Here is a 25,308-nt window from a genome sequence, read left to right on the forward strand (position 1 = left end):
TGTGTCTAAGTGGGTTGAGGCGGTTCCTTGTAAAACAAATGACCATAGGGTCGTAATTAAGTTTTTGAAAGAGAATATACTTACACGTTTTGGTACACCGCGAGCTATAATTAGTTATGGGGGTTCACACTTTTGTAATAGACCGTTTTCTCTGTTAGTGAAACAATATGGTATTACCCACAAAGTAGCTACCCCGTATCACCCACAGACTAGTGGTTAGGTAGAGGTTTCCAATAGGGAAATTAAGCGTATTTTAGAGAAAAAAGTTAATCCCAATAGGAAAGACTGGTCGTCGAGGCTTACTGATGCCTTATGGTCTTACCGTACTGCGTTTAAGACACCCATTGGAATGTCACCCTACTGTTTAGTATTTGTAAAGGCATGTCACTTGCCTGTTGAGTTAGAGCATAGAGCCTATTGGGCTATTAAGCAGCTAAACTTTTCACTTGACAAGGCAGAGCTCACAGAAAGCTCCAGCTCAATGAGTTGGACGAGATTCGTAGAGATGCATACAATAGTGCTAAGGAGTATAAGAACAAAATGAAACTTGTGCATGGTAATAATATTTTACGGAAGTCATTTTCTCCAGGTCAAAAAGTTCTTCTGTATGACACTCGTTTGCATATATTCCTCGGGAAACTGCGCTCTCGGTGGACCGGTCCTTTTGTGGTCCGTACTGTTTTTCTCATGGCGCTGTTGAGATTGAGACATCAAATAGTACTAGTTCTTCAAAGGTTAACGGTCAGAGATTGAAGCCCTTTTTAGAGCCTTTTCCTATAGGTGATGTTGAGGAGGTCCCTCTGGAGGACCCTGTTTACCCTTGATTGACCATCGAGGCGATTTGTATGTTGTATACTATTTTTGTCAGTTTTTGGTTTCACTTTACCAAGGTACTATCTTTCCGAACTCTCTCTTTACTATTTCCTCATGTTACTTATATTTTTGGTACTGTTCTTTCATTCGAAACATTGAGGACAATGTTAGATTTAAGTTTGGGGGTGAGGTAGAAACTTTTTGTTATAATAAATAAACTCTAGAGCCTAGAAATTTATGCATATTAAGGATAGCACTAACCAACCTAAGTGGATGGAAGCATTTTGGTTGTAGGAGTTGAGGAACCAATCTGATTAGATGGAAACATATAGAAGGGTTTATTCATAAAATCACAGAACTCAGGTGTTAGAAATAACATGATAGTTTCACCATATCTCGTTGAGTCCTTTTCACTTCTATTTTTATTTTATTTTGTTTTTAAACTATGTTACTCTAAGTGATTAGGTGGGGCTCACGATTCAAGTTGTTACCAATGTTAGGGTGAATTAGAGTGATTGAGATACAAAAAAAAAAAAAAAAAAACTGAGACCAGACCATTTGACCAACCGAAATAAATTCAATAAAGTCGACCACTGGTACCCTTGTATATGCCAGCTGTGTTGACCTAGAGTTAGGATTATCAATCACTGGTTCCCTTGTATATGCCAGTTATGTTGATATTAGTCAGACTAGTATCTCAATACATTAGGATAGGTTCATTTTGGCGGAGGTCTTCAGACAGATATGAGAAACACCGTTCACTTAGTAAACATCAAAACCATCTATGTTTTTCTCTATATCCATCTTCTTGATCTACCCATGTGATTAGTTTTGACTCCGGATATTGATGTCCATAGTGCGACTTTCTGAGTAGAGCTCTGTCACTTATATATGAATTTTAGTATGCTTGAGTGCAAACTCGTGTACAACAATTGGAATTTCGCATCAGGGTACTTCCTCCTGTAGTCAATAAGTATGCCAACCAAAGAGATTCTTTAGTGCTTTCCAAGGTTCTGCGTAGATAGCTAGGGTCTGGAGTATAAAGATTTTATGGGTATACCTCTGGTAAGCCCTCCCGAGACTATAACTCGGCCACTGGGGCCACCTAGGGGTTTAAAGGATTATTGCATACGCTAAATGCAATCGACGATGCTTGCGTCAGTGAATTATGATTTTATTTTTGTATTTTATCTTTGCTCGGGGACTAGCAAATAATAGGTTTGGGGGTATTTGATAGACACATTTTTGTGTCTAATTTGTCTCGATTCTATATATTGATAGTGCTCATTTTTGTACTTATTATGGTGTTTTATGTGTGTGTAGATATTTTTGGCCAATAAACATTTTTGGAAAAATCGGCTCAAAAAGTTGTCCAAAGCACCCGGAGGAAGTGATTTTAGCCCACAGACTTTGGATAAGGGGCACCATCAGGGCACCCCCTAGACAAATGCTATCAACACCCCTACTCTGGATAAGGGGCGCCTCTTCTTCTTCACAATTCAAACGAGTTCTTTTTGGCGGGAATTAATGCAGCAGCGAAGCAACATTTGGAGTTGGATTTCTTGGATGATTTGGAGAGATTCAACTGCATATTTCTTTTGGGCTGGACTTCTTGGAGCATAACAGAGTTGGTACAAGGGATTGGACCAAACGAATTGGGCTATATAAGACGGGAGAAGCAAACAGAGGCGTCAGAAGTTTATCGGGTTCTGTTGCTGACTAGGCTTAGTTTTAGTCGGAGTTTGACGTGGAGATGGATTGGGATTCAGTTGATTCATCAAAACAGGCTTGGTATGTGTCTCAGATTCGCAAAAATAGCAACAAATCTTCGAATCAATCAAAACAGAGGAGGAGAAGATATTACGGGCTCTGGTGAGTTTATATATGGCAGTTACATGATTCTGTTGGGTTTAATTCGAGATAGAATGTTGTTCTAACCTAATTTGGAGTGTATACGGCTCATCTAAAAGCATAAAGAAGATTTAGCAGGGAAAGAAATCCCGAGACTTGAGGTGGAGGAAAAATAAGAATAACCGAAGATTTCTTGAGGTTTAATCGACCTGTGGGCTATAAAAGGAGCAGGGATAAGTCAAGGAAGGGTTACATACACTTTGGGGAAGTTTAGGAGAGAACAGAAAGTTGAAATCACAAGTTGAAGTTTTGTTTCTGCTGCTGCAATACCTAGAACACGAAGAACATAAGACGCACAAGCAACTGTCGCAGACAAATATCGCTATTCAACAGCAGAACCTATTCATCGTTTATCAACTGTGATTGCCTAAGGTCTTTAGCTACTATTTCTCCTTTGTAACAGAGATTCTGTAACACACTCACGCTGTTGCAAATCGGCCGTGTTATTACTTTTCATCCTTTTAATCATCTTTTGAGCCATAAACAAATATTTTAAGATCATGATTAATACGAGGAGCTAAACCCCATTGCTGAGGCGATAGAGGAAGCTATTTTTCCAACAAGAAGTGGTATATTCTATTTCATCTATTTATTGCAATTATTATTATGATTATTTTCCTTGAGCTATAATTGAATATGATTTTTACTTGAATGATTGTGATCTATTTTGATGAAGTATGTTTAGTTTATAGACTTTTGATGCTTCATACTTGATATTTACAATTATTGCTTTTGAAAATCTACTTGTTGCAATATTTTAGAATCAAATTGAACGAGAAAATTGCATAAATATAACGATTGGATTAAATCACTGTGAACTTAGAAAATAGTGGAATCTTAGCCTCAGTTGTCTTTTAATATTGATATCAACTTTGTCAGTGTTCGCTATAATTATTAACGAGTTTTCTATTTTAGTTTTAGAATTTTAGTCTATATTTTATCCTTCGCAAGTCTGAGAATCGAACCACTTTTACCACTATCTATAAAATACATCATGTACGTGTAGTCATATAGATACCAATGTCAGTGATATTAGTATCCTTATCGAAAGAAGCATCACAGTAAATTAAAGTACAATCATCAGAGAGGTTATCATAAGACACTGCGTTGGAGACATAAACATAAGAATTATTCAAGTCACTACTAGGATTATTAGCTAATTGGGCAGGTTCAGGTTTTAGCAATTCTATAGTATCAGTAGAGATCTTTATATCCAATCTGGCCGTGGCAGACGACTGAGTAAATTTCCGCTGGAAGATTCTGAAGCATCTATCCCTCCAAATACTTCATGCTGTAGTGAGGATTTCAATCTGAGTTTTTTCATCACTACCTTTCTCCAACCATTTCTCTATCCAATTCTTGATGGAGGGACTTGTACCCGCATCCTGCAAAGTGATATAACCATTCGGGGTCGCAGACCAAACAGATTTTGCAAAAGGATAATGTAAGAGTAAATGTTATGTGGTTTCATGTACACCACCGTTACACATAATGCAAGAAGTATCACTGTTAGATCTATACTGAGACAATCTAGTCCCAGTAGGCAGGGCATCAGAAATACATTTCCATTGAAATTGAGAGACGGTTGTTTAGTTTTATAGGTTTCCTTCTCAATGAATCAGACGGGGCATAAATAGAAAAATAACGGCCTTTTTTGTTGATATGGTTCATATGGAGCATAAATAGAAAAAACCCGACCCGTACCTGCCACTTACCATTTTATGACTTCTATTCATTCTTCTTCACCCACTTTTTCAGAGCATTTCTGAGTTCCATTTCAACTCTCTCTTCAAATTTTTTTCAAGCAATTTTAGTTTTCACAAAATGGGTTTTCTGTTAGGAGCTATTCGCATCCGTTCATCTCCCCTATCTTCATTTTCCAATTTTACAAATACAAATTCTTTCCAGAAATCATCAATAATCTCATTCCCAAAACATGGGTTGTCTCCAATAAGACGCATGATTCAAGCTTCACTTCACTCAAGTAAGTTCATTTCCTCCTTAATAATCAGTTTTCCGAAATGGGTTTTCTTGATTTTGTAATTTGAAGCCTGATTTTATTTTATTTTGTGTTTATTTTCAATAGAAGGGGAATCTGAAATTGTGTTCATGGGTACGGGAACTAGTGAAGGTATCCCGCGTGTCAGCTGCCTCACTAACCCAGAGAAGAAGTGTCCGGTATGATTGTGTAGCACTCTTGGGCATTGTGTACTGTTGGGGTACGGGCATTCTCGTTTCATTGCTGCTATTGCTGTGTTTTTTTGTGATTGATTTTGTGTTTGTATAGGTTTGTTCGAAAGCAGCAGAACCGGGGAATAAGAATAGGAGACTTAATACAAGTATTCTTATTCGTTATGCAACGGCTTCTGGAGTACGCAACATTCTTGTAGATGCTGGGAAGTATGTATGACAATGCTTTACCTTCAATTATGTTACCCATTGTTGTGTAGATTTTAATTAGCTGTGAACTTAATTCTTGTATGATTGCGTTAAATTAAACGTGCAACTGAATGTTATGTTTGTTTGTTATGGTGCAGGTTTTTCTATCATAGTGCCCTCAAATACTTCCCTGCTTTCGGGTAAGTGTCTGTTGCATTTACTTCTTTGAGCTATTTTAGGCCGAAAACTGTAGTATCGTTCTGTGTTGTCTTTAAATACATACAATTGCAGTATAGGACTGTTCATGTGAAATATTGAATACAATGGCGAACATTATAGAAACCCAAGTGGAGTGAACGAGGTTAAGGTTAAAAACCTTGTCACAACCAAGAAATGCAGCCAGTTCACTCCATTCTTGTAGCTTTCTAGGATGTCAAAGCGGAAACCCTTGGGCCTACACTTCCGAAGGGGTGTATAGGGTCCTTCGGTTTTGGTCAACTGGAGTTCTGGACCCGATTTTGGCCATGGGGATAGGTTGTCCTAGGCTCCTAGCAGCATTTCTCTTCAGCGAGAGATGAGCTGTGCTAAAACCTGTAAATTAGTGGTACATGTAATGCTAGTTGTGGTGCCACAGGGTAGAAACAGTGGAATAGTGCAAGATTGTGTTGTATGCCTCTAAAAGTTTCTTGTTGTTACTACTCTCTAGTTAAAATTGCTGCCAGGCTAATAACAAAAGTGATTCGGTTATCATTACACATTCACATTCTCATGCAATTGGAAGTCACTTTTCCCTTTTTATTGTTCTTAAAAGACAACAACACACATCAATGGTGTATGTCCTAGCAGCATTGGAGCAAACATTATTGAAACCCAAGTGGTTAAGGTTGAAAACCATGTTACAACCAAATGTTTCAGTCAGTTTACTCCAATGTTGTAGCTTTGTGGGTGTCAAAGTGGAAACCTCTTGTCCTAGTCTTCCGGAGGGGTGTATTGGGTCCTTTGGTATTGGTCACCTGGAGTCCTGCATCCTGTTTTGGCTATGGGGGAATAGATCATCCTTGTGGCATTTCTCTTCAGGGAGTGATAAGATGTACTGAAACTGTAAATTACTGGTACATGTAATGTTAGTTGTGCTTCTATAGGGTAGATAGTGAATGTGTGTGATTGTGTACCTCCAAAAGTTTCTTGTTGTAACTAGTTGAAATTTCTGTCAGGCTAAGAACAATTGATGCGGTTATTATTACACATTCTCATGCTGATGCAATTGGAGGTCCCTGGCTTTTACTCTTTCTATTATTCTTAAAAGACAACAACACATGTCAACGATGTATGCGCTAGCAATTTTCCCAACAGTTGTTTACTTCTTGTGCAGGTCTTGATGATCTTCGAGATTGGACAAACAATGTCCAGCCCAGCATTCCAATATATGTGGCTAATCGTGATTTTGAGGTTCGATTTTCTAAATTTCCAAGTTTAGTATTATATGTCGATTTCTTACATATTGCCAAGTAGTGGACATCAAACACTTTATTCCTGAAAGAATTTTATGGAGGAGTCTGCAACCTAATCATATAGCAGGTCATTTGTGGATACAATAGTCTTACCGTTTATTTGTATCTGTTCTGTAATAATCTCCAGGTGATGAAGAAGACTCATTATTATTTAGTCGATACAAGTGTGATAATACCTGGTGCTGCTGTCTCGGAACTGCAATTCAAGATCATAGAAGAGGAACCATTCATTGTTGAGGACCTTAAGGTTAGAAGAACCATGTAATCTGTTGAACACACTACCTTCAGTTTTCATCTCCGAGTTAGGCATTTGGCGTATTAGCTATATTAGGGAAAGGGTCTTTTCCAACTGCTGAATGTCCTGAAACATACCAAATGGAACTTAAACGAAATACTGTTAACATCAAGTAGAAAGTTTTTTTTCGAAACAAATTAGTTCAAGGTCTTAACTTTGAAATGTTTGTCATTTAATTTCAAATTCAGATTACTCCATTACCTGTATGGCATGGGATTAATTATCGCTCCCTTGGTTTTCGCTTTGGTAATGTTTGTTACATCAGGTAATTTATACATTCCACGTCAAATTTTTGCTAATTTAAGTAGTTAAACGATGTTCTTTTACTCCCTTAACTGATGAAAATTTTCCTTCTCTTCAGCGATGTTAGTGAGATACCTGAAGAAACATACCCACTCCTAGAGGACTGTGATCTTCTAATCATGGTTACTTACTCACCACTTTTGCTCTCTACTTTTTTGGCATGAACATTCTAATCATTTTGTACTCAGATATGGTCAGATTCTTTCATTTATTTTCCATGTAAGATATGCTTATCTATTAAAATTCTTTTAGGATGCACTAAGGCCAGATCGATCTTCTTCAACTCATTTCGGGCTACCAAAGGTAAAAAATCATCTCTTCTATATCTACTTCTATTTTGCTAGTGCATAACGTTGCTTATTATGTTAAACTCAAGTTCATATTCACTCCTCTAACCAGGCATTGGAGGAAGTTCGGAAAATTAAACCCAAAAGAACACTTTTTACAGGTACTTTCTAGCTTCTTTCACCTTGATGACTGTCTTTATACAACCTGTAACCTGATTGATTTCTCGTGGAAATTATCTGGAATGGCATCTCAAATTGACTTTTATGGTAATTCTCTTTTCTTGAAAGGTATGATGCATCTAATGGATCATGAGATAGTGAATGAATACCTGGCAACGTTAATGAACACTGAAGGTCTCGATGTTCAACTAAGCTATGACGGGCTCTCTGTTCCAGTTAAACTTTAAGCTTCTTAAGTATACTACTGCTTCCCATTTCTCTATTTTTTCCCAGTTCAGTTCTGATTTGATGGGTTCAAAAAGTATAATGTTTTTAAGGCTCTCATTTATCTGCTAAAACATACCAGTAAGAATTTAGTATAAGAATTTTTGTTCCTGGAAGCTGTGCATTGAATATGAATGACAAAACCGCATTGGGAAATTTTGAGTTTGGTGCTTATAAACCGGTATACCTTTATGTTTGGTGCCTAATTGTCCAAATTTGAGATTGGTGTCCAGTGGGTCCCGGTCAAACAGTTGACTTAACGATTGACCAATTTAGCGTCCATAAATTGATTATTACTCAATTAATTTGTAACATTATTAACGGTCATTGAACCAACCATCAAGTGGTCTGATGGTTGGTATGCTCCCTCCCACTGCGGAGGTAAGGGTTCGAACTCCGTAATTGTCAGAAATAACTCCTTATAGGAGTTAAGGATGTAGCCCCAAAACCACTGTTCCAAGCTATCAAAAAAAAACGGCCATTAAAATCCAGTAACATAAAAAACAGATTTAACGGTTAGAATTAGAACCACCACCACTACTGTTAAACCACCATCGCACCCACCATTAAAATTCCTAAATTTACTGTTCGTGTAGCCGCATGAAATCTATAAGGTTTATAGACAAAGATGGAGATATTTCTCAAAGAATACCTAATTCACTCTTATAACATTTTTCACCACACTATCACTTAGACTAGCGAAAACTTCATTACCCTTTACTTGGCCCTCTTCCCTATATATAGATCTTTTACAAATTGGATGACAACTAATAAAGTAATTTCTTCCCCTAGACTAAATTCTTGTTCTGTTGGTTCCATATCCCATAATCCCGAGCCAATGATCTTATCGCACCGATATCACGTTTTTCATGTGAACTTCGTTTTTATGGCCGAGATGTCCATGATGAGTCCGACCGATCATCGTGGTCTTATCCATGCTATATCGTGATCCTTTTTATCGTACTTTTTTTATCATCAATCCTTATCGTTATCTAGTCATCGTAATACTTTCTAATTGTCGTGTTCTTAACTTTTTTAAATAAGGCGAGACGATATTTTGTATCCTCTTCTCGTACTAGTCTTCCAAAGGAGGAATAGTAAGGGAACTCCGTACTTTCTCGTCATGTCTCTTGGTATTCTGCAACTGTGGACACATTCCCGTGATTCTCGCTCAACCGTTTGCACGTGTTTCTCCCGTTGCTTTATGACCGACACGTCTTCAATCCCCCTCACCTTTCGACCTGGAACCATCAGCCGGTTACCTATTCATATATATCCATGGGAAAGAGAATAATTTTCCTTATCACCGTCTTTTCGCCCGTCTTTTCATCTTTCTCCTCTGTAACTTCTTTTCTCTCTCCAAACTTCTTCCAACTTCTCTCAGTTTTCTTCACTAAGTTTGTCTCTTAATCTATTATCTCGATTCGGCCATCCGATTCTCATGCTACTGATTCCATGTCCAAGTAAGTTTAATATCCTTGTTTTGCTTGAGTTTTTGATTTTTGTTTAAAGTTGATATTTCCCACTGCTGATGCTTTGTTCTTGATGTTCTTCAGGCTTTTCCTTTCTACTACTGTGCTTGTTTTGATGTTTGTTTTTTGCTTCTGATTCCATTCCCCGTGTCTACGCCAAAATGTAGCCGCAGGAAATCCTACGACTATACCCAAATTGATTACTCACACTCAAACTTACCAGAAACCAGTAAAAAGGATAAGATTCAAGTCATTTTATCATTTTCTCATAAGGTTTATAGACAGAGATGGAGATACTTCTCAAACAATACAAACCCTAATTTACTCTTACAACATTTCTCACCACATTATCACTCAGACTAGAGAAAACCTCATTACCCTTTACATTGCCCTCTTCCCCTTTATATAAGTCTTTTACATATTGGATGACAGCGCTGATAAAGTAATTTCTTCCCCTACAAACTCGGCTAAATGCTTGCTCTGTTGTCTCCTTATCGCATAATCCCATGTCAATGATCTTATCGCACTTATATCACGCTTTTCATGTGAACTTTGTATTTATCGCCGAGATGTCCGTGATGAGTCCGACTGATCATCATGGTCTTATCCATACTCTTATCGTGATCCTTTTTTAGTGTACTTCTTTCATCGTCAATCCTTATCGCTATCTAGTCATCGTAATACTTTCTGATGTCGTGTTCTTAACTTTCTTAAATAAGGCGAGACGATATTTTGTATCCACAGTTCGATTCGAAGAAACAAAATTGAACAAAGAAGAAAAAGAATCATCAAAATCCGCATCAGAGTATCAACCAAAGGTTATACGATCAACTAATTTAAAGTTCTTACTAGTACAAAATGAAAACTACAACGAGAGAGAGAGATACAAAGTGTTTGGGTCATCATCAAACTACAAATTGGAAGAAACTTGATATGGGTTTCAATCGAACAGAAAAGACCTAACACATGAATCTCATCACTACTCTCCAAATTAAACCCATCTCATGATGATACAAACCCCACTTACAACCAATTATAAGTTCAGTCAACAAACCTCCCATCCAGATGCTAAAGAAAAACTCCACTGCCGAATATGAAATGGAGAAGACACAGGCTAGTGTTGCAAATATCAGCCATCCAGATGCTAAAGAAAAATTTGCCCCAAAGCAGAACCAAAGAAAGTTGCCCACGTATCTTAAAAAACCCTGCATAAGGTTGTTTGTAAGCTGCTTGAATTTCATATCCATACCGAAAAGAATCATACTAACCAACATTTAATCATCGATTATATATTGTCTATGAATATTATATTCAAGAACGGAAACATGTACATGTATAGTGTCCGGATATGCACATAGATGGGAAGGCGAAGAAAGAATGCCAAATGCATGGTATTAAAGAACATGTCGTATATGGTATCTTGTGGTTTTCTAGGGCAGAAAAGCCCAGGTTTGAACATTAAATCTTATAGTTGGATATTTCTGACCAAAATCCCCGAAAATAGAATGCAGTAGATTTCCAAACGAAATCCTCAAACGAAATTAAATTGTAGTCGAATCTTAAGTTGCATTCTAAAACTAGAATAAACACAACAATAATCTAAAACCCTAAAATTTATGTGAAAGATAGAGTGATCAAAAACTATTTCAAAACAGATATCCTAGTAACACCAATTTAAGTCGATTTCTAATATTGAGAGATAGATAGGATCAAAAACTATTTCAAACAGAAATCCTAGCAACCATTAAAAGTCAATTTTCAACTGATGAGGAAATTACTTCTTCGATCTTCGTTTTCATCCCAACTAAATATGACCAAAAAAGAAAAAAAAAACTCCTATTTTGTTGCCCTCTAGACTTGTTGCCTCAAAGTGGGGCTTTCCCTGCTTCCCCACCAGCACCGTCCCTGCGTGCGAACACAGATGATACCATCCCGGTAGAGTTAGTAAATAAAACGACAATAAGATTTAAGTTAGTCATTTTGCTTTTTTAACAGTGTATTGGATGGTCAATACGGTTGAAATAAGTCAATCTGTTGTCTGGGCACCAAACTCAAATTTGGACAACGTTAGGTGCCAAATGCAAAGATGTACTATTTTAAAGGCACCAAAGTCGAAAAATCTCAACAGAATTTCACGGCTTCCTTCTAAAATTATCATAAGTCATCATCTGTATTAGCGTTTTTTTTTTCTCCCTAGAGATACTTGTGGAAAACCAAAATAATTATATATTCATGCAATCTGATAATTGTGATGGTGTTTTCATATCCTAGAATCTAAAACTCTTTTGGGGACTACACTGTTGGCATTCGGCACCACATTTGCCCAGCCATGGCCCATGAAGTACATTTTAAACCGCAGCCTGGGCCGTTAGGCCCATTTTAAAATGCCTGGTGGAGTAATAAACTGCGTCCAATTGTGGTTGACCGCTTTGACTATATTTTAGGAACCATAATATTGGACATACCAAAATCTTCCAAGGCATATTGAATGAAGAAAAAAAAGATTGTGAAATAGCAAAATCAGATAACCCCTTAACCCAAAATTTTTTTAATGACAAATCTGCCCTTTACGTATTAGTGTTAATAATCTTGATTAGTGATTAAATATTTTGTTTAGTGATTAAAATAATTTTCAGAATTATAAGAGTTGTTTAGATGAAAAATTTGAGGAAAAAAAATCAAAGTTTTGGTTTGGTTAAGAAGGAGAGAAAGAGAAGGAGAAAGTGAGAAAATTCTAATTCTTGATTCAATGGAGGATGAGGAGGGTCATCATTCATCTAAAAAACCTAGGAAAATACATATCAACTACAACAATGATCAATTATCAAAATTTAGGTTTTTTGAATCATGGTTCGGCGAAACAGGTTGAGGTTTGGCTCACATATATGAGCCGAATCTACCAATTGATGACCGGTTCGGCTTACTGAATCTGTTTACTGCATGTGCCGAACTGTTTGCTAGACACTAGTTCGGCTTATATGAAAGTTTCATAGTAAGCCGAACAACATCCTGAATAGCCCGGAAAAAAAGTAATTACTGGTTCGGCTTATATTTCGAAAATCGTATGAGCCGAACATCAATTGGTTATTTTTTGGGTTAAAATATTGTTATTGGTTCGGCACATATTGAGAATATCGTAATTGCCGAACCTCGTAAATGTGCTAGGTTCATCACATATTATGATTATCGAATACGCCGAACCCCTATGCATCTCTATCTGTGACTAGGTTCGGCTTGAAATGTCATGAAATTTCATGCCGAACTGTTCATATACACTTACAGGAAGCTTTTGTGAAGAACAGTTCGGCTAAAAACGCAACTCAATTTTGAGCCGAACCCAACACTATAACCGTCATTTTATCGATGAAAAACAGCAAATAGGAGATTGGGTTTGTAAAACTTGCTTTCTTATCCTCATTTCCGGAGTTGGAGATGCAGTTGGTTCAATTTCTGGTTCATTTGGTGGTTGATTTTCAGTTTCTACACCTTCATCTTCAATTGGTTCTTCTTCTTCAATTGATGGATTAGAAGACGATTTGGTTTTCCTATTCCCTGCTTTTCTTTGTACGAGTCATTATGTGGTTGAGTTTAATCGACGATCAAATTTTTACGAATCGACAATTAATCACGATGATGAATTTTTTTTTTCACAGGAGGGGGAAGAGTTCGGCTAGAGGAGGAGGAGGAAGAAGAGATGGTAAGGGAAACTGATTTTTTAGAAAACTGATTTTAGATTTTTGTATTAAGGGTATATAGGTAATTGAACTACCCTTAGGGTACCCCTTATAAGGTCACCCAAGATGGGACTATTGTTTTGTATGCCTAGAAAGATTTTGGTATACCCAAAATCAGGATTCTATTTTAGAACCATTTTTTGGGACCATGGTTTTTTTTTTTGTGGGGACCATGATTCTATTTTAGACAAGACATTATAAGTAATTCTAAGTCACCCCTTATCTAAATGTTTTTCTTAATACCAAACTTACCCTCCTTAATTAAATGTGTTAGTTTAATGATTAATTAGTTATTAGTTAATGATTAGTATGATTAGTATGATTAGTTACCAGTAAGAAGTTCGGTTACAAAAAATTGAAATTTTTCCTTGCAATCAGACCGAGCTCAATATTTGGCGTGACCATTAAATGGTTCGGTTATAAAAAAATTTAAAACTTTTTACGATGAAACCGAACTTAAAGTTCGGTTAAGAAACATTTTTGCGACGTAACCTAACTAAAGTTCAATTGGGAAATGTTTTTTGCGAAATAACCGAACTATGGTTCGGTTGGGAAATATTTTGCGAAATAACCGAACTAAGGTTCGGTTGGGAAATATATTTTCTGCAACTAACCGAACTATTAGGGTTCGGTTGGGAAATGTTTTTTGTTACTAACCGAACTATTAGGGTTCGGTTGGGAAATTATTTTTGCGACATAATCAAACTAATGTTCTGTTGGGATTTTTTTTTTGCGAAATAGCCAAACTGTTCTTCATGTTCATCATTTCCATTAGGTTCGGTTAGTTCGACAAAGTTTTTCACATAATTCTAGCCGAACTTCTCTCTGCAACTTCCATATTCAACTCATTTTGATGGTTAATACTCATTTTTCAATCGAACGAGGAACGTCAAGCAAAGAGAGAAGAAGAAGAGGATGATTTTTTTTTTCAAAACTAAAAAATTTCGATTCTCCCCTTTTGTTTTTGATTTTGGTTAATAGATTCATTTAGATTAGATATATATGATTAGATTTATATAGTTATTAGGTTAGTTTTAATTTAAATTAAAGTAAAGGGTAAATGTGTACTTACCTAACTTTAGGGTCGTGTTTGGTATCCTGGACATCCCATCCTAGGTTGGGTTATCCAGTAAAAAACGGTTAAAATGTGTTTGTCTCACTGCAATTCCAATCCTGGATAAGGATTACTAAACCTTCCTTGATTTTAGGAAGCTAAAAAAGCGAGGTTAAGGTATTCTTCCAAATACCCGGGATACCTGTATCCTCACCTGGGTCAGACAGTTATTTTCCTTTAAAATAAGTATTGGCTAAGAAATAATTATTTATATTAACATATTTCTGTAGTCAAACAAACACAAGTTAACCTAGCCCAAGATATGATAGAATTTTAGACAAACACCATTAAAAACTAACGATTAACAAGGTTATCATAAATTAAATTAAGATAAACTTTTACAGGATATGTTATTCCATTTCCAAGCTCCCTAACAGATCCTAGGACATCCCTTATAAATATAGGGAGGTTGGCCTAATTAGACCATGATCCCAAAAAAACCATGGTCCATAAAAAATGGTTCATATTTTATCGCCTTTTCAGTGTGTGTTTCCCCTAAAAGCCAAAGCTAAAGATAGCTCAGCCAATTTAATGGTTCTCCAACTTATTTGGATCAAAACCATGGCGTAAAGTCTTGCTGTAGTCTTGAATCTAAACAAAAGCGTGAGGCAAGAAAAAGTCACTTTTTTTGCGAAACGTTTCTCGCCACATCAAAAATGATCCACCATAGAATTCAACCGGTTTTAAGAGTGAGCTCATGCTGATTTAGGAACCATGTGTGGATATGAATTGGTGACCTGACTGAAGTCACATAAGGACTTTGAATTATTTTTGCTCTTGTAAGGTATGATGCATCAATTTATTTTTACTCATGTTAAAAGAGCATTGGATTTGGGAACGAGATAAAAAAGTTGCTAAACAGATTGTTAAGGATCGAGCAAGAGAGAGGAGAGTATAAACGCGGAAGCGTAAAAGACTACATTGATAATAATTCGGTGTGTCAACTTTCATGGCTCAACAGCCTATTTATATTGTTCACAAACTTGACGACCACTCAAGGTACTTTTCTAACTAAGATCAAACTCTAAACATAGACACTTTCCTAATATAAGTCTCACAACTTAATGTGCATATCTCTTAAATATAAACTCTCATATATTATTTCCTAATACCCTCCCTCAAGATGGAGCATGTAGATCACGAATGCCCATCTTGGACCAAAGAAATTTAACTTCGGTTTTATTTTTCTTTTTTTTTTCTTCCAACGCTTTTGCGAAAAAAAAATCTTCAGATCATAGTTTAAGGACGTTTCAGTCCTCTTCGTAGTTTAAGGACGTTTCGGTCCCCTTCGTAGTTTAAGGACATTACGGTCCTATCTTCGTAGTTTAAGGACATTTCGGTCCTCTTCGTAGTTTAAGGACATTTCGGTCCCAATGCAAGTTTAAGGACATTGCGGTCCCATCTTCGTAGTTTTAGAACATTTCAGTTCCATCTTCGTAGTTTAAGGACGTTTCGGTCCTCTCTTCGTAGTTTAAGGACATTGCGGTCCCATCTTCGTAGTTTTAGAACATTTCGGTTCCCTTCGTAGAATACTTCTTGTACTCTTGGTTTCTTGGTTTCTTCGATAGAATACTTTTTGTACTCTCTCGACAACTCATAGGGTTTCAACCTATTATTGTTGTTCTTTTTCTCATCACCTCTTGGTGATTGTTTTCTTCTCTTTTTTTTTTTTCTTTCTTCATAACATGAATGTTGTTTCTTCTTCTCTTGTTCCAGTCACGCTATTTTTGCAAAACCTTCACACTTCTTTGTTCTTCAAGATTCTCTCACAATCTTGTCGTCTTTACAAAGTCTGCCACACTTTGTAGGATCTCTAAGTTTCTGCCACAAACTCTTCAACCACACTTCACTTCTTCCAACTGTTATTACACAATACTGTCACCAGCTTTCTTCTGTTACGCTTCTGTAACAATTCTTCAGTAACACTTAACTGTTAATCTGTAACAGTTCTTCTGCAACTGTAACACTAACTTTTGTAACACTCACACTGTTACTAACTTCCAATAACACTTTCCTTTTCTTCTTTTTGTTTTATTTTTTTTTCTTTTTCGCCGGACGTGAAACCCCAACTGCTTCTTTGTCCAAACTTTGAACTCGAGCTTCCCTGTTTTGCTACTCGGACTTCTACATCTCATCTCATGAGTACCAACTCCATGGCTGAATCTTTATCATCCATTCACTGCCAAGCTCCAACTTCATTCCCTGTCACTTCCGTCAACGTAATCACGATGATCAAAGCAACAACATCCTTCCAGTCTTCATCATCGAACCTTCTCTGCAACATCAATGGCAGCAACGTCAACGCAAACCAATACTTTAGTTTCCATGACTTCTCCGTCACCAATCTCAAATCAAAACAACAACCAACAATCAAGCTTCATTGAGATCAATGGTTTTGAACCATTACAGCAACAAACTCCATCTCTCTTTCGGTAATACACAGCTCCAATTCCATCAGTTCATGTCTACTTGGCTCAAAATAATTCACCACCACTTCAAAACGACGCAGCTAAGTCATCTCTTTTCTCCTGATTTGCCGGCGATAACGAACCCAGCAATATGTTACGGACTACGCCTTCGTCTCTAATAGAAACTTCATACTCAAGCCATTCTGTCTCGTTCTTTCATTCAACATCTTCTGAAAACCGCAGGATCTTAAATAACCCAACCATGTGGGACTAATAATCTCAACACGCCCCCTCACGTGTAGCCTCAGCGGGTCTTACAAACACGTGGACAATTAAATCGGATTACGCGGAGTAAAGGTGCGGTCAACTGACTCGACACAAATAGCCTGCTCTGATACCATGTTAAGGATCGAGCAAGAGAGAGGAGAGTATAAACGCGGAAGCGTAAAAGACTACATTGATAATAATTCGGTGTGTCAACTTTCATGGCTCAACAGCCTATTTATATTGTTCACAAACTTGACGACCACTCAAGGTGCTTTCCTAACTAAGATCAAACTCTAAACATAGACACTTTCCTAATATAACTCTCACAACTTAATGTGCATATCTCCTAAATATAGACTCTCATATATTATTTCCTAATACAGATAAAAAAACATAATAATACGCAGATTTTATTGATTTTCTTCGAACTGAAATAGAATCAACAATAATTTGGATAGAAATAAGCACAACAAGGAAAAATAAAAAATAAAAACACAAATTACCTAATAAATGCTGCTTATTTGATTCTTGTTGATGCTTTTCCCTTTATAGTTGCAGCTAACTATAACGGAGCAAACAGCTTCCAGTGATATTACTGATCTTCCGTTCATGCTGATGCAGGTGGTGATGATTGACATGACTATATCGTTGTCTCAACTACGAGGATATTCCCGCATACTTTCATAAATATTCTCTTAGGTTGAATACACACCCCTCTAGATACACCTCTTACTAATATTATCCCAAAAGTGGTGGGATTGGAATCTTGATTCCACCCCCGATCCCTATTCCTGTGTGAGGCGGTGGTGGACATGGAGGTGGAGGTGATGGCGATGGTGGTGGTGGTGAAGGAGAAGGTGGAGGTGGAGATGGTGGGGGAGGCGACAGACAGGAAGGAGGAGGTGGAGGGTTTGTTCCACAACAACACTGCTCCCACCAGATGTACACATTATTAGGAACATCATTACTATTTGCTACGCACTCTGTCCTCTGAGATAAAAGTCCTAACTTGTTGCATTCACTATCACATATAGATTGCCTCATGCAATCGTTACCATCTGAGCGTCTAAACGTTAGAAATGTTTGTGCACTGGAACAATTGTTATTTTGACCTGGGCCAAGACCTCCCCAATCAGAATCATCTGGAGGAAGATATACTCCTGGTCTTTTACAACAACACTTACAAGAAGTGACACCTTGGGTTATACGGCACCTATCTTGGGAGGCGAAAGTTCCCATTCCGGAACATAGGTTTTGACACCAATTTGTACAGTAACCACTGTCGCAACTCGCCGGGCTGACTATCTGGTTGGAGTCGATGAATAAATCGCCAGGAAGACATTTATTAATCCATGCTGATGCCATCTCTACAAAAGTATATGAAAATATTATGTTATACCACATGAGAAGTAGGTTTTTGAACAGAAAATAAAAAAGAATATTGGTTTGGAAACCAAATTTGAACATGACTGGCATAAGTAGTTAAGTATTTCATTGAGGTAAAACAAATTGCTTCTAATCTCTGATAACCAATTCTGCTTCAGAGGAAAATTAACAAAATATACATATGGCTGACGCACAAATAAGTAGATTGTAATTGCAAAAATAAGTATACATATGGTTGAAGGATTTACCAGTGGTGACAAATAAGCAGATTGCAATTGCTAACACAGAAGAAGAGCAAGCAAAGAGTTGAAGAGGAGATTTTCCCCTGGATATTCCCATCTTTCCCATACTACTCTTTTTCTTTAACAGAACTCTTTTTTTCTTCTAATTGTGAATGTTGATGATCTAGGAATACCATACTAAGCTATTTATATAGATTCAAAAATCTCAGGCATCTGTTCTTATCGTTAATTATATATTTAAAGAAATAATAAATTAAAGAACCTCACATAATTACAGGAATACGATTATTTATTTATAAATAAGTAACATTGTTCTGAGACTATAGACGTTTGATCATTAATTGGCAATAATAGAAAAAGCGGGTATGGTCGTGGTCATGATTAGCTATGTTAGTTTGATATAAAGTTTGTCATTACAGCATGAGATGACACATATCGAACTTATCCAAGTATCCTTGGTGCGTCGTTTTGTGCCGGAGATATTTGCATCATATGGCATATTTTGTTTTTCTTCTGAAAGTTTGGCACAACGCATCATATGGCATATTTCCCAATACATAAAAGTCGATCTACTACTAAAATACCGGCTTGGATTCAATCATTATATGTCCAACTCTACTAACGTTAGAGCAAACTGTGACACTCTTAGCGTGAACACATAATGACCGCATGCTGAACCAGTTCACAGTTCACACACCATTTGTCTTCACCCTTTAGAGCCTTAAATACCCATCCATGCCCCATGCAGAAATTTCATTAAGCAGTATCATCATCATCATCATTTTTTTTTTTGTGTGTGTGCACCAGTCCCTCTTCTATTCCATCATCGACACTACAGAATAACTCAAGATATTCCAGGAATATACACCATATACAGTAATCAGTGGCCAGCAGTTTCTGCTTCTTTGCCACATAATAAGTAATTAGTAGAGTTTAAGTTAATACCTCGATGATGCATGATCGTTAGGCATCTCACCTGAAATATTATTTTCTTACAAAAAAAAAAAAAAAAAAAAAAAAAAACTCTGTCATTGGTATACTTAATGTTGGTTAGAGTAGACTTATGGAAGTTACGCCGTAAGTATAAGCAAATTATACCTTCCAGAACCATTTGGATCCATGTGGTCAGATCCCACAAAATAGGGTCCAAAGTAATCCCATGTTAAAACCTTCAAAAACCCATCTGTTAGGAAGAACCATACCATATTTAAAATTGAGCATAAGAATTTAGTAATCTCTCGGAGTCTAGAAAAAGAAAATCATATCACAATGTTATCTTTCAGATGCTTATTGTCGTGGATATAACAGACCAACAAATTTCAGCTCGAAATTTCGACCTTCTCGCCTGAAATAATATGAGAGTTAGGTTCATGAGTCATGACTAACTTGGACCTACTTTATTACGGTTGGGGTGTGTTGTCTAGTTTATAGAAATTACAGGCGGAATTCAAAATACTGTGTTTACAACAAAAGATATTTGAAATTATTCAAGTGTGAAAATGACATTAGAACTTAAAAACGGAGGTGCACAAGCCTTCCTCGACCACATTGAACGTCAACAAGCATAAAACCCGTAGTTTTTATTTCCTTTAGGCTCATGCCAAATCACAAATGGACTCTTTTATTTCCTTTTGCCTACCATGTACCGATGTTTCCTTTTTGTTGCTAAACTATAAAATGAGGGAGTCTTTTGCCGGCTTTTTGCACCAAAAACTTTCACTGGTCCAAAAGTTTTCATTTTCTCATGAACCCAAAATGTTATTTTTTTTCTCTGAATTTCTTAATTAATACTAATACTTAACCATTCAGGTTTATGACTTGCGTGGCATTCTGTGTTTCAAATTCATCGTTGTCATGATAGAGCTCTCTCATCTCACATTGCCTGTCAGGTGAAAGATTGAGAGAGACTATCTCTTATAGTTTTGGCAACCCCAAAATGTTAAATACGCTGGATACGGTGGCATTTGTTAAAGATCAAAAGCCATAACTTTTCGTGGCAAATTTGGCACTTTTTTACTAGTAATTTCCGCTCAAAACATAAAAATTCTATTTGAGTGAAAAAAAGAAAAAGCTTAACGAGGGGGTACAGTTTTGAGGATTGATTAATACTAATGTTAGAACCGGCATTGGAAACAAATAAAAACATAATAATACACAAATTTTATTTTTTGAATTAAAACGCTCATCAATGATCTGGAATCGGATGAAACAAACGGGCGCAATATGAAGAACAACAGGATTGAACGAAAGAAATAAAAAGAAAAACACACCAAAATAAAAAACAGATTACCTAATAAATAAACGATGCTTGTATAATTTTAATCGATGCTTTTCCTTTTCTGCGGCTAACCATAACGAGCAAACAACTTCTAGTGATATTACTAAATCTTCGATACATATTGATGCAGGTGTTGATGCACTGCTATCCTCCAATGATGTGAATCCAAATAAGGACGAGTAATGGAAACCTACCTACTTGCTAACTGCGGGACTAGAGGGTATCATGCATGCTTTCGGATAAATTCTCTCAGATTTTGTGCATGCAACCCCCTAGATTTACCCTCTCACTACCCTCTTATTAATTTATATGGTAGGGGAGCTGGACTTGGAGGTAGATGTGCTGGTGCGGGAGCTTCTGAAGGAGGAGATGGAATTGGTTGGGGAAGCGATGGAGATGGAGATGGAAATGGTGGGGGAAGCGATGGACACGATGGAGGGGGTGGAGGACTTGTTCCACAACAGCACTGTTCATACCAAATGTACACATTACCAGGAACATCGTTACTATTTGCCACACACTCCGATCTCTTAGTTAAAAGCCCCATTGGACTGCATTCTGCCTCACACAAAGAATTGCTCATGCAATCATTACCATTTGTACGCCTAATCTTTATAAATGTTTGATCACCAGTACATATATTATTATCATATGGGGCGAGGCCTGTAAAATCAGATGCATCTGGAGGAGGATATACTAGTGGTCTTTGACAGCAACACTTACAACTAGTAACCATTGAACCAGTTTGTATAAGGCACCTATCTTGGGTGGCCAAAGTTCCCATCCCCAAACATAGGTTTTTACACCAATTTTTACAGTAACCATTGTAGCAACTCGCCGGGCTGACTACACTGTTTGAGTCGATGAATAAATCCCTAGGAAGACATTTATTAATCCATGCTGATGCCATTTCTACAAAAGTACATATGAAAATAGTATGTTATACATGTGCATATACTATTCCATATAGATGCTATCTGAAACTATATGTGCAATGTAAGTATTAAATACAAGCTTTCCAGTTATGTTGGTTGTTTGAAACATTTAGTTATACTCTTAATGCAAAAAATACACTGTTAACAAGCAAAATTTACCAGTGGAAACAAAGAGGTAAATGACAATTGCAAAGAGCTGATGAGGAGTATTTCTCCTAATTACCGCCATCTTCTCCATACAACTTTTTTTTTTTTTTTTTTTGCTTTCTAGGAATTCTTTTTTCAATTGTGAAAGATGATGCAATTTAGGTTACCATGCTTGATGTTTATATAGAGGTAATAAGTCATAGCTACAGTATTAAGATCATTGTTATGATCGATGAATATAATCCAAAAGAGTCAAGATGCGCTAGCTTCTCATTACAACTTTGTTGAAGGCAAAACGATAAAGAAATATCAACAGCCAGTTTTATTTTTGTTTTATCATATTGTTCTTTTTCTTTTGTATTTTGTTTCCAAATCTCTCCATATAATACTAAAATTCTAGTCGGATAGCCGCCTCGCCCCAATGAATATTTAGAAAAACTCTTTTTCTTGTCATCTTTTGTTTGCTCTTATGAGCGACTCTCAAGTTGCTCAATTTGTCCTCAGTCATGTCCTATGTTTAGTCTATACCTTTGTGGGTGATCGAAATCCACCATATGATAGATTGATTGTAACTACCGAAAACCAGTAGTACACCCAAATAGTAGGTAAACGAGATTTAAGATTTAAGATACCAATTTGATTAAAGAATATAGAATGAGAACTCTCGATTATAGGATTACACACAAAGGAAAACCCTAATCTTACTCTCTAAGCTAAGGTTCCTATTCTACCAAAAATTCCATCCATCATTCGTTGCCCAAGGACCTCTATTTATAGGCATATCACCGTTAGTGCTGGATATCTCATTTTTCTTCGTGGGAGCTTTGTGGTTTTGCTTTATCCTTCGCCCGACCTGTTTTCCATAAAGTTTTTCCCCTTCTTTCGCTGATACCCATGTGATCCTGTCGGGACAGCTGTCCTATTCCTTACTCAATAAGTATTATCTTCGCCGAATGACTTTTGGGCCAAGCAATCTTCCTTCGCCTGTATACTTGTTTCGTGTGATACCTTGCCGAATACTCCCACAGCTTCCTCGAGGTTTGCACTATTATCGTGCACGTATCTTCGTCGGTTCATTAATTATGACTTTCTCTGACTTGATTTGACAAGCCACTGACGAAGATTTTCGTGGTATGATATATGATCTTTGACCATATGCTTTTGAATAACCTCGTATTTATCCTCTCGTACACGTTTCGAGACGCATATTCGGTATCCAAATTTTGACTTTTTTTATTCCGCTCGATCGAAGAGAAAGTGAAATAAGAACCGCTAGTTGTTTGTATGACCACCATCTATCCATCCTCATGTCCTCCACGTGGCTTCTTTTCTCGCCGAACCGTTGATTACCGGTTCATATTTTTCGGTCTGGGGTACCTTCTTGATTCGCCATAAATACCCCATTTCTCTTCATTAAAACCTCTTTCTTCTTTATTTCTTTCCTGCAACTTCAAGTTTTATTTCCTCCTTCATCGTCCTCTGCAACTTTAGGCTTTATTTCCCTTTTCATTGTCTTCTGCAATGGCCCCTCGGAAGGTTACTTATCCCACCACTTCTACTTCTCCCGAAGATTTTCAGGCAGATTTTAAGAAGTTGGGTTTAACCTTGTCTCCGACAGTTGACTCTTCTGTTTCTCCTCCAGTAGAGGCAACCGATTCCATGGAACTGAATTATCGATGGATTCAGTTAGAGAACTGGTCTTCTACCAGGATGCTGAAAACAATAAAAGAACCAACACCAATGGGAGAACCTAAACCCAGTTACACTTCCGCAGAACCAACAAAAGAAATAAATGTTGGGACTATAGAAGAACCTCTAATATTGAGAATTGGAACCAAAATTGATGTGGAAGAAGAAGAAAGATCTGTTAACTTGTTGTGAGAATATAAAAATGTTTTCGCAGGAAGCATGGATGATATACCGGGAATAGATCCATCAATTGCATGCCATAAGTTGGACATTAACAAAATGTGAGACAATTTAAACAGAGAATAAGAAAAATTGCAACAACTTAACATTCCCAAATAGAAGAAGAACTACAGAAAATGCTTGATGCGGGAATCATAAGAGAAGCTAAATACCCAGAATGGATAGCGAATATGGTCATTGTCCCAAAGAAAAACAAAGGAATCAGGATTTGCATAGATTTCACTGATTTAAACAAAGCTTGCCCCAAAGATAGTTTTCCGTTACCAGATATTCCTCAAATGGTGGAATCCGCAGCGTGAAACGATAGAGTATCGTCTTTAGATGGGTACAAAGGGTATAACCAAATCCCTCTCGCTGAAGAAGATCAAGAACATACTGCTTTCTTCGCCCCTAGAGGTTTATATTGTTACACGAAAATGCCATTTGGTTTGCGAAATGCGGGAGCGACATACCAAAAAATGGTAGAGAAGGTGTTCGCAAAATGGATACACAAAACATTAGAAGTATACGTGGATGACATGTTAGTAAAGAGTAAAGAAGCTAAAGACCATGTACAAGACCTGAGGGAGATTTTTGAACAAATGCGGCAGTATAACATTAAATTGAATCCTGAGAAGTGTACTATTGGAGTTGCATCGGGAAAAATTTTAGGCTACATTGTATCAAAGGAAGGAATACAGGTTGATCCAGAAAAAGTGCAAGCAGTTCGTGATATGCCAACACCAGCAACAATAAAATATGTACAAAATTTGAATGGGCTTCTAGCTTCGCTGGGGTGATTCATTTCGCGATCATCAGACAAATGAAAATATTTTTTCGATATACTCAAGAAGGGTGCGAAATTTAAATGGACTGATGAATGTGAAAAAGCTTTTCAAGGGATCAAAGAGCATCTTATGAATACGACTATTATAAAAAAACAGAATCAGAAGAAGAATTATTGATCTATCTTGCGACGACGTCGCATGCATTAAGTGCTGTGTTATTGCGAGTAGACGCAGGAGTGGAGAAACCCATTTATTACATTAGCAAACTTTTAATACTTCCGAGAAGAATTACTCAAAGATTGAGAAGTTAATCTTAGCATTAGTTTATGCATCATTTAAGCTCCGCATATATTTTCAAGCGCACAAGATAAAGGTATTAACAAAAGTACCAATTGAATCAGTGATGAAGAATTCTAAAAGATCAGGAAGAGTGGAGATATGGAATGCACAAGTAGGCCACTTTGATATTAAATATGAAATTTTATCTTCACCAAAATCACAAGTTGTTGCAGATTTCTTGGCAGAATTTCCTTTAGAAGAAGATGAAGCAGTAGAAGAAATGATGGATATAGAAGAAAAACACGGAGATCCAAAAGATTTATTAACAGAACCAAATAGATGGGAGATATTGGTAGATGGATCATCAAATGGAGAAGGAAATGGAGTTGGAATTGTTTTAATTTCGC

General features: G+C 36.9%; 2 protein-coding genes across 2 annotated transcripts; one reads left to right on the forward strand and one right to left on the reverse strand.

Annotated features, from left to right (window-relative positions):
* Positions 1–4,482: 4,482 nt before the first annotated feature.
* On the forward strand, positions 4,483–8,096 carry LOC113354202 (putative hydrolase C777.06c). The gene is made up of 12 exons (XM_026597604.1): positions 4,483–4,708; positions 4,811–4,902; positions 5,012–5,124; positions 5,262–5,303; positions 6,318–6,373; positions 6,476–6,552; positions 6,742–6,861; positions 7,098–7,174; positions 7,271–7,334; positions 7,465–7,515; positions 7,612–7,660; positions 7,788–8,096. The coding sequence occupies exons 1-12, from the start codon at positions 4,549–4,551 to the stop codon at positions 7,904–7,906; spliced, it is 1,020 nt and encodes a 339-aa protein (XP_026453389.1). The 5' UTR covers positions 4,483–4,548; the 3' UTR covers positions 7,907–8,096.
* A 9,269-nt stretch (positions 8,097–17,365) lies between these two features.
* LOC113349572 lies at positions 17,366–18,707 on the reverse strand. The gene is made up of 2 exons (XM_026593549.1): positions 18,573–18,707; positions 17,366–18,305 (listed from the first exon to the last, which is right to left on the reverse strand). The coding sequence occupies exons 1-2, from the start codon at positions 18,670–18,672 to the stop codon at positions 17,677–17,679; spliced, it is 729 nt and encodes a 242-aa protein (XP_026449334.1). The 5' UTR covers positions 18,673–18,707; the 3' UTR covers positions 17,366–17,676.
* Positions 18,708–25,308: the final 6,601 nt, after the last annotated feature.

The sequence above is a fragment of the Papaver somniferum genome, chromosome 2, assembly GCF_003573695.1.
Source record: "Papaver somniferum cultivar HN1 chromosome 2, ASM357369v1, whole genome shotgun sequence".
Lineage (NCBI taxonomy): Eukaryota > Viridiplantae > Streptophyta > Magnoliopsida > Ranunculales > Papaveraceae > Papaver > Papaver somniferum.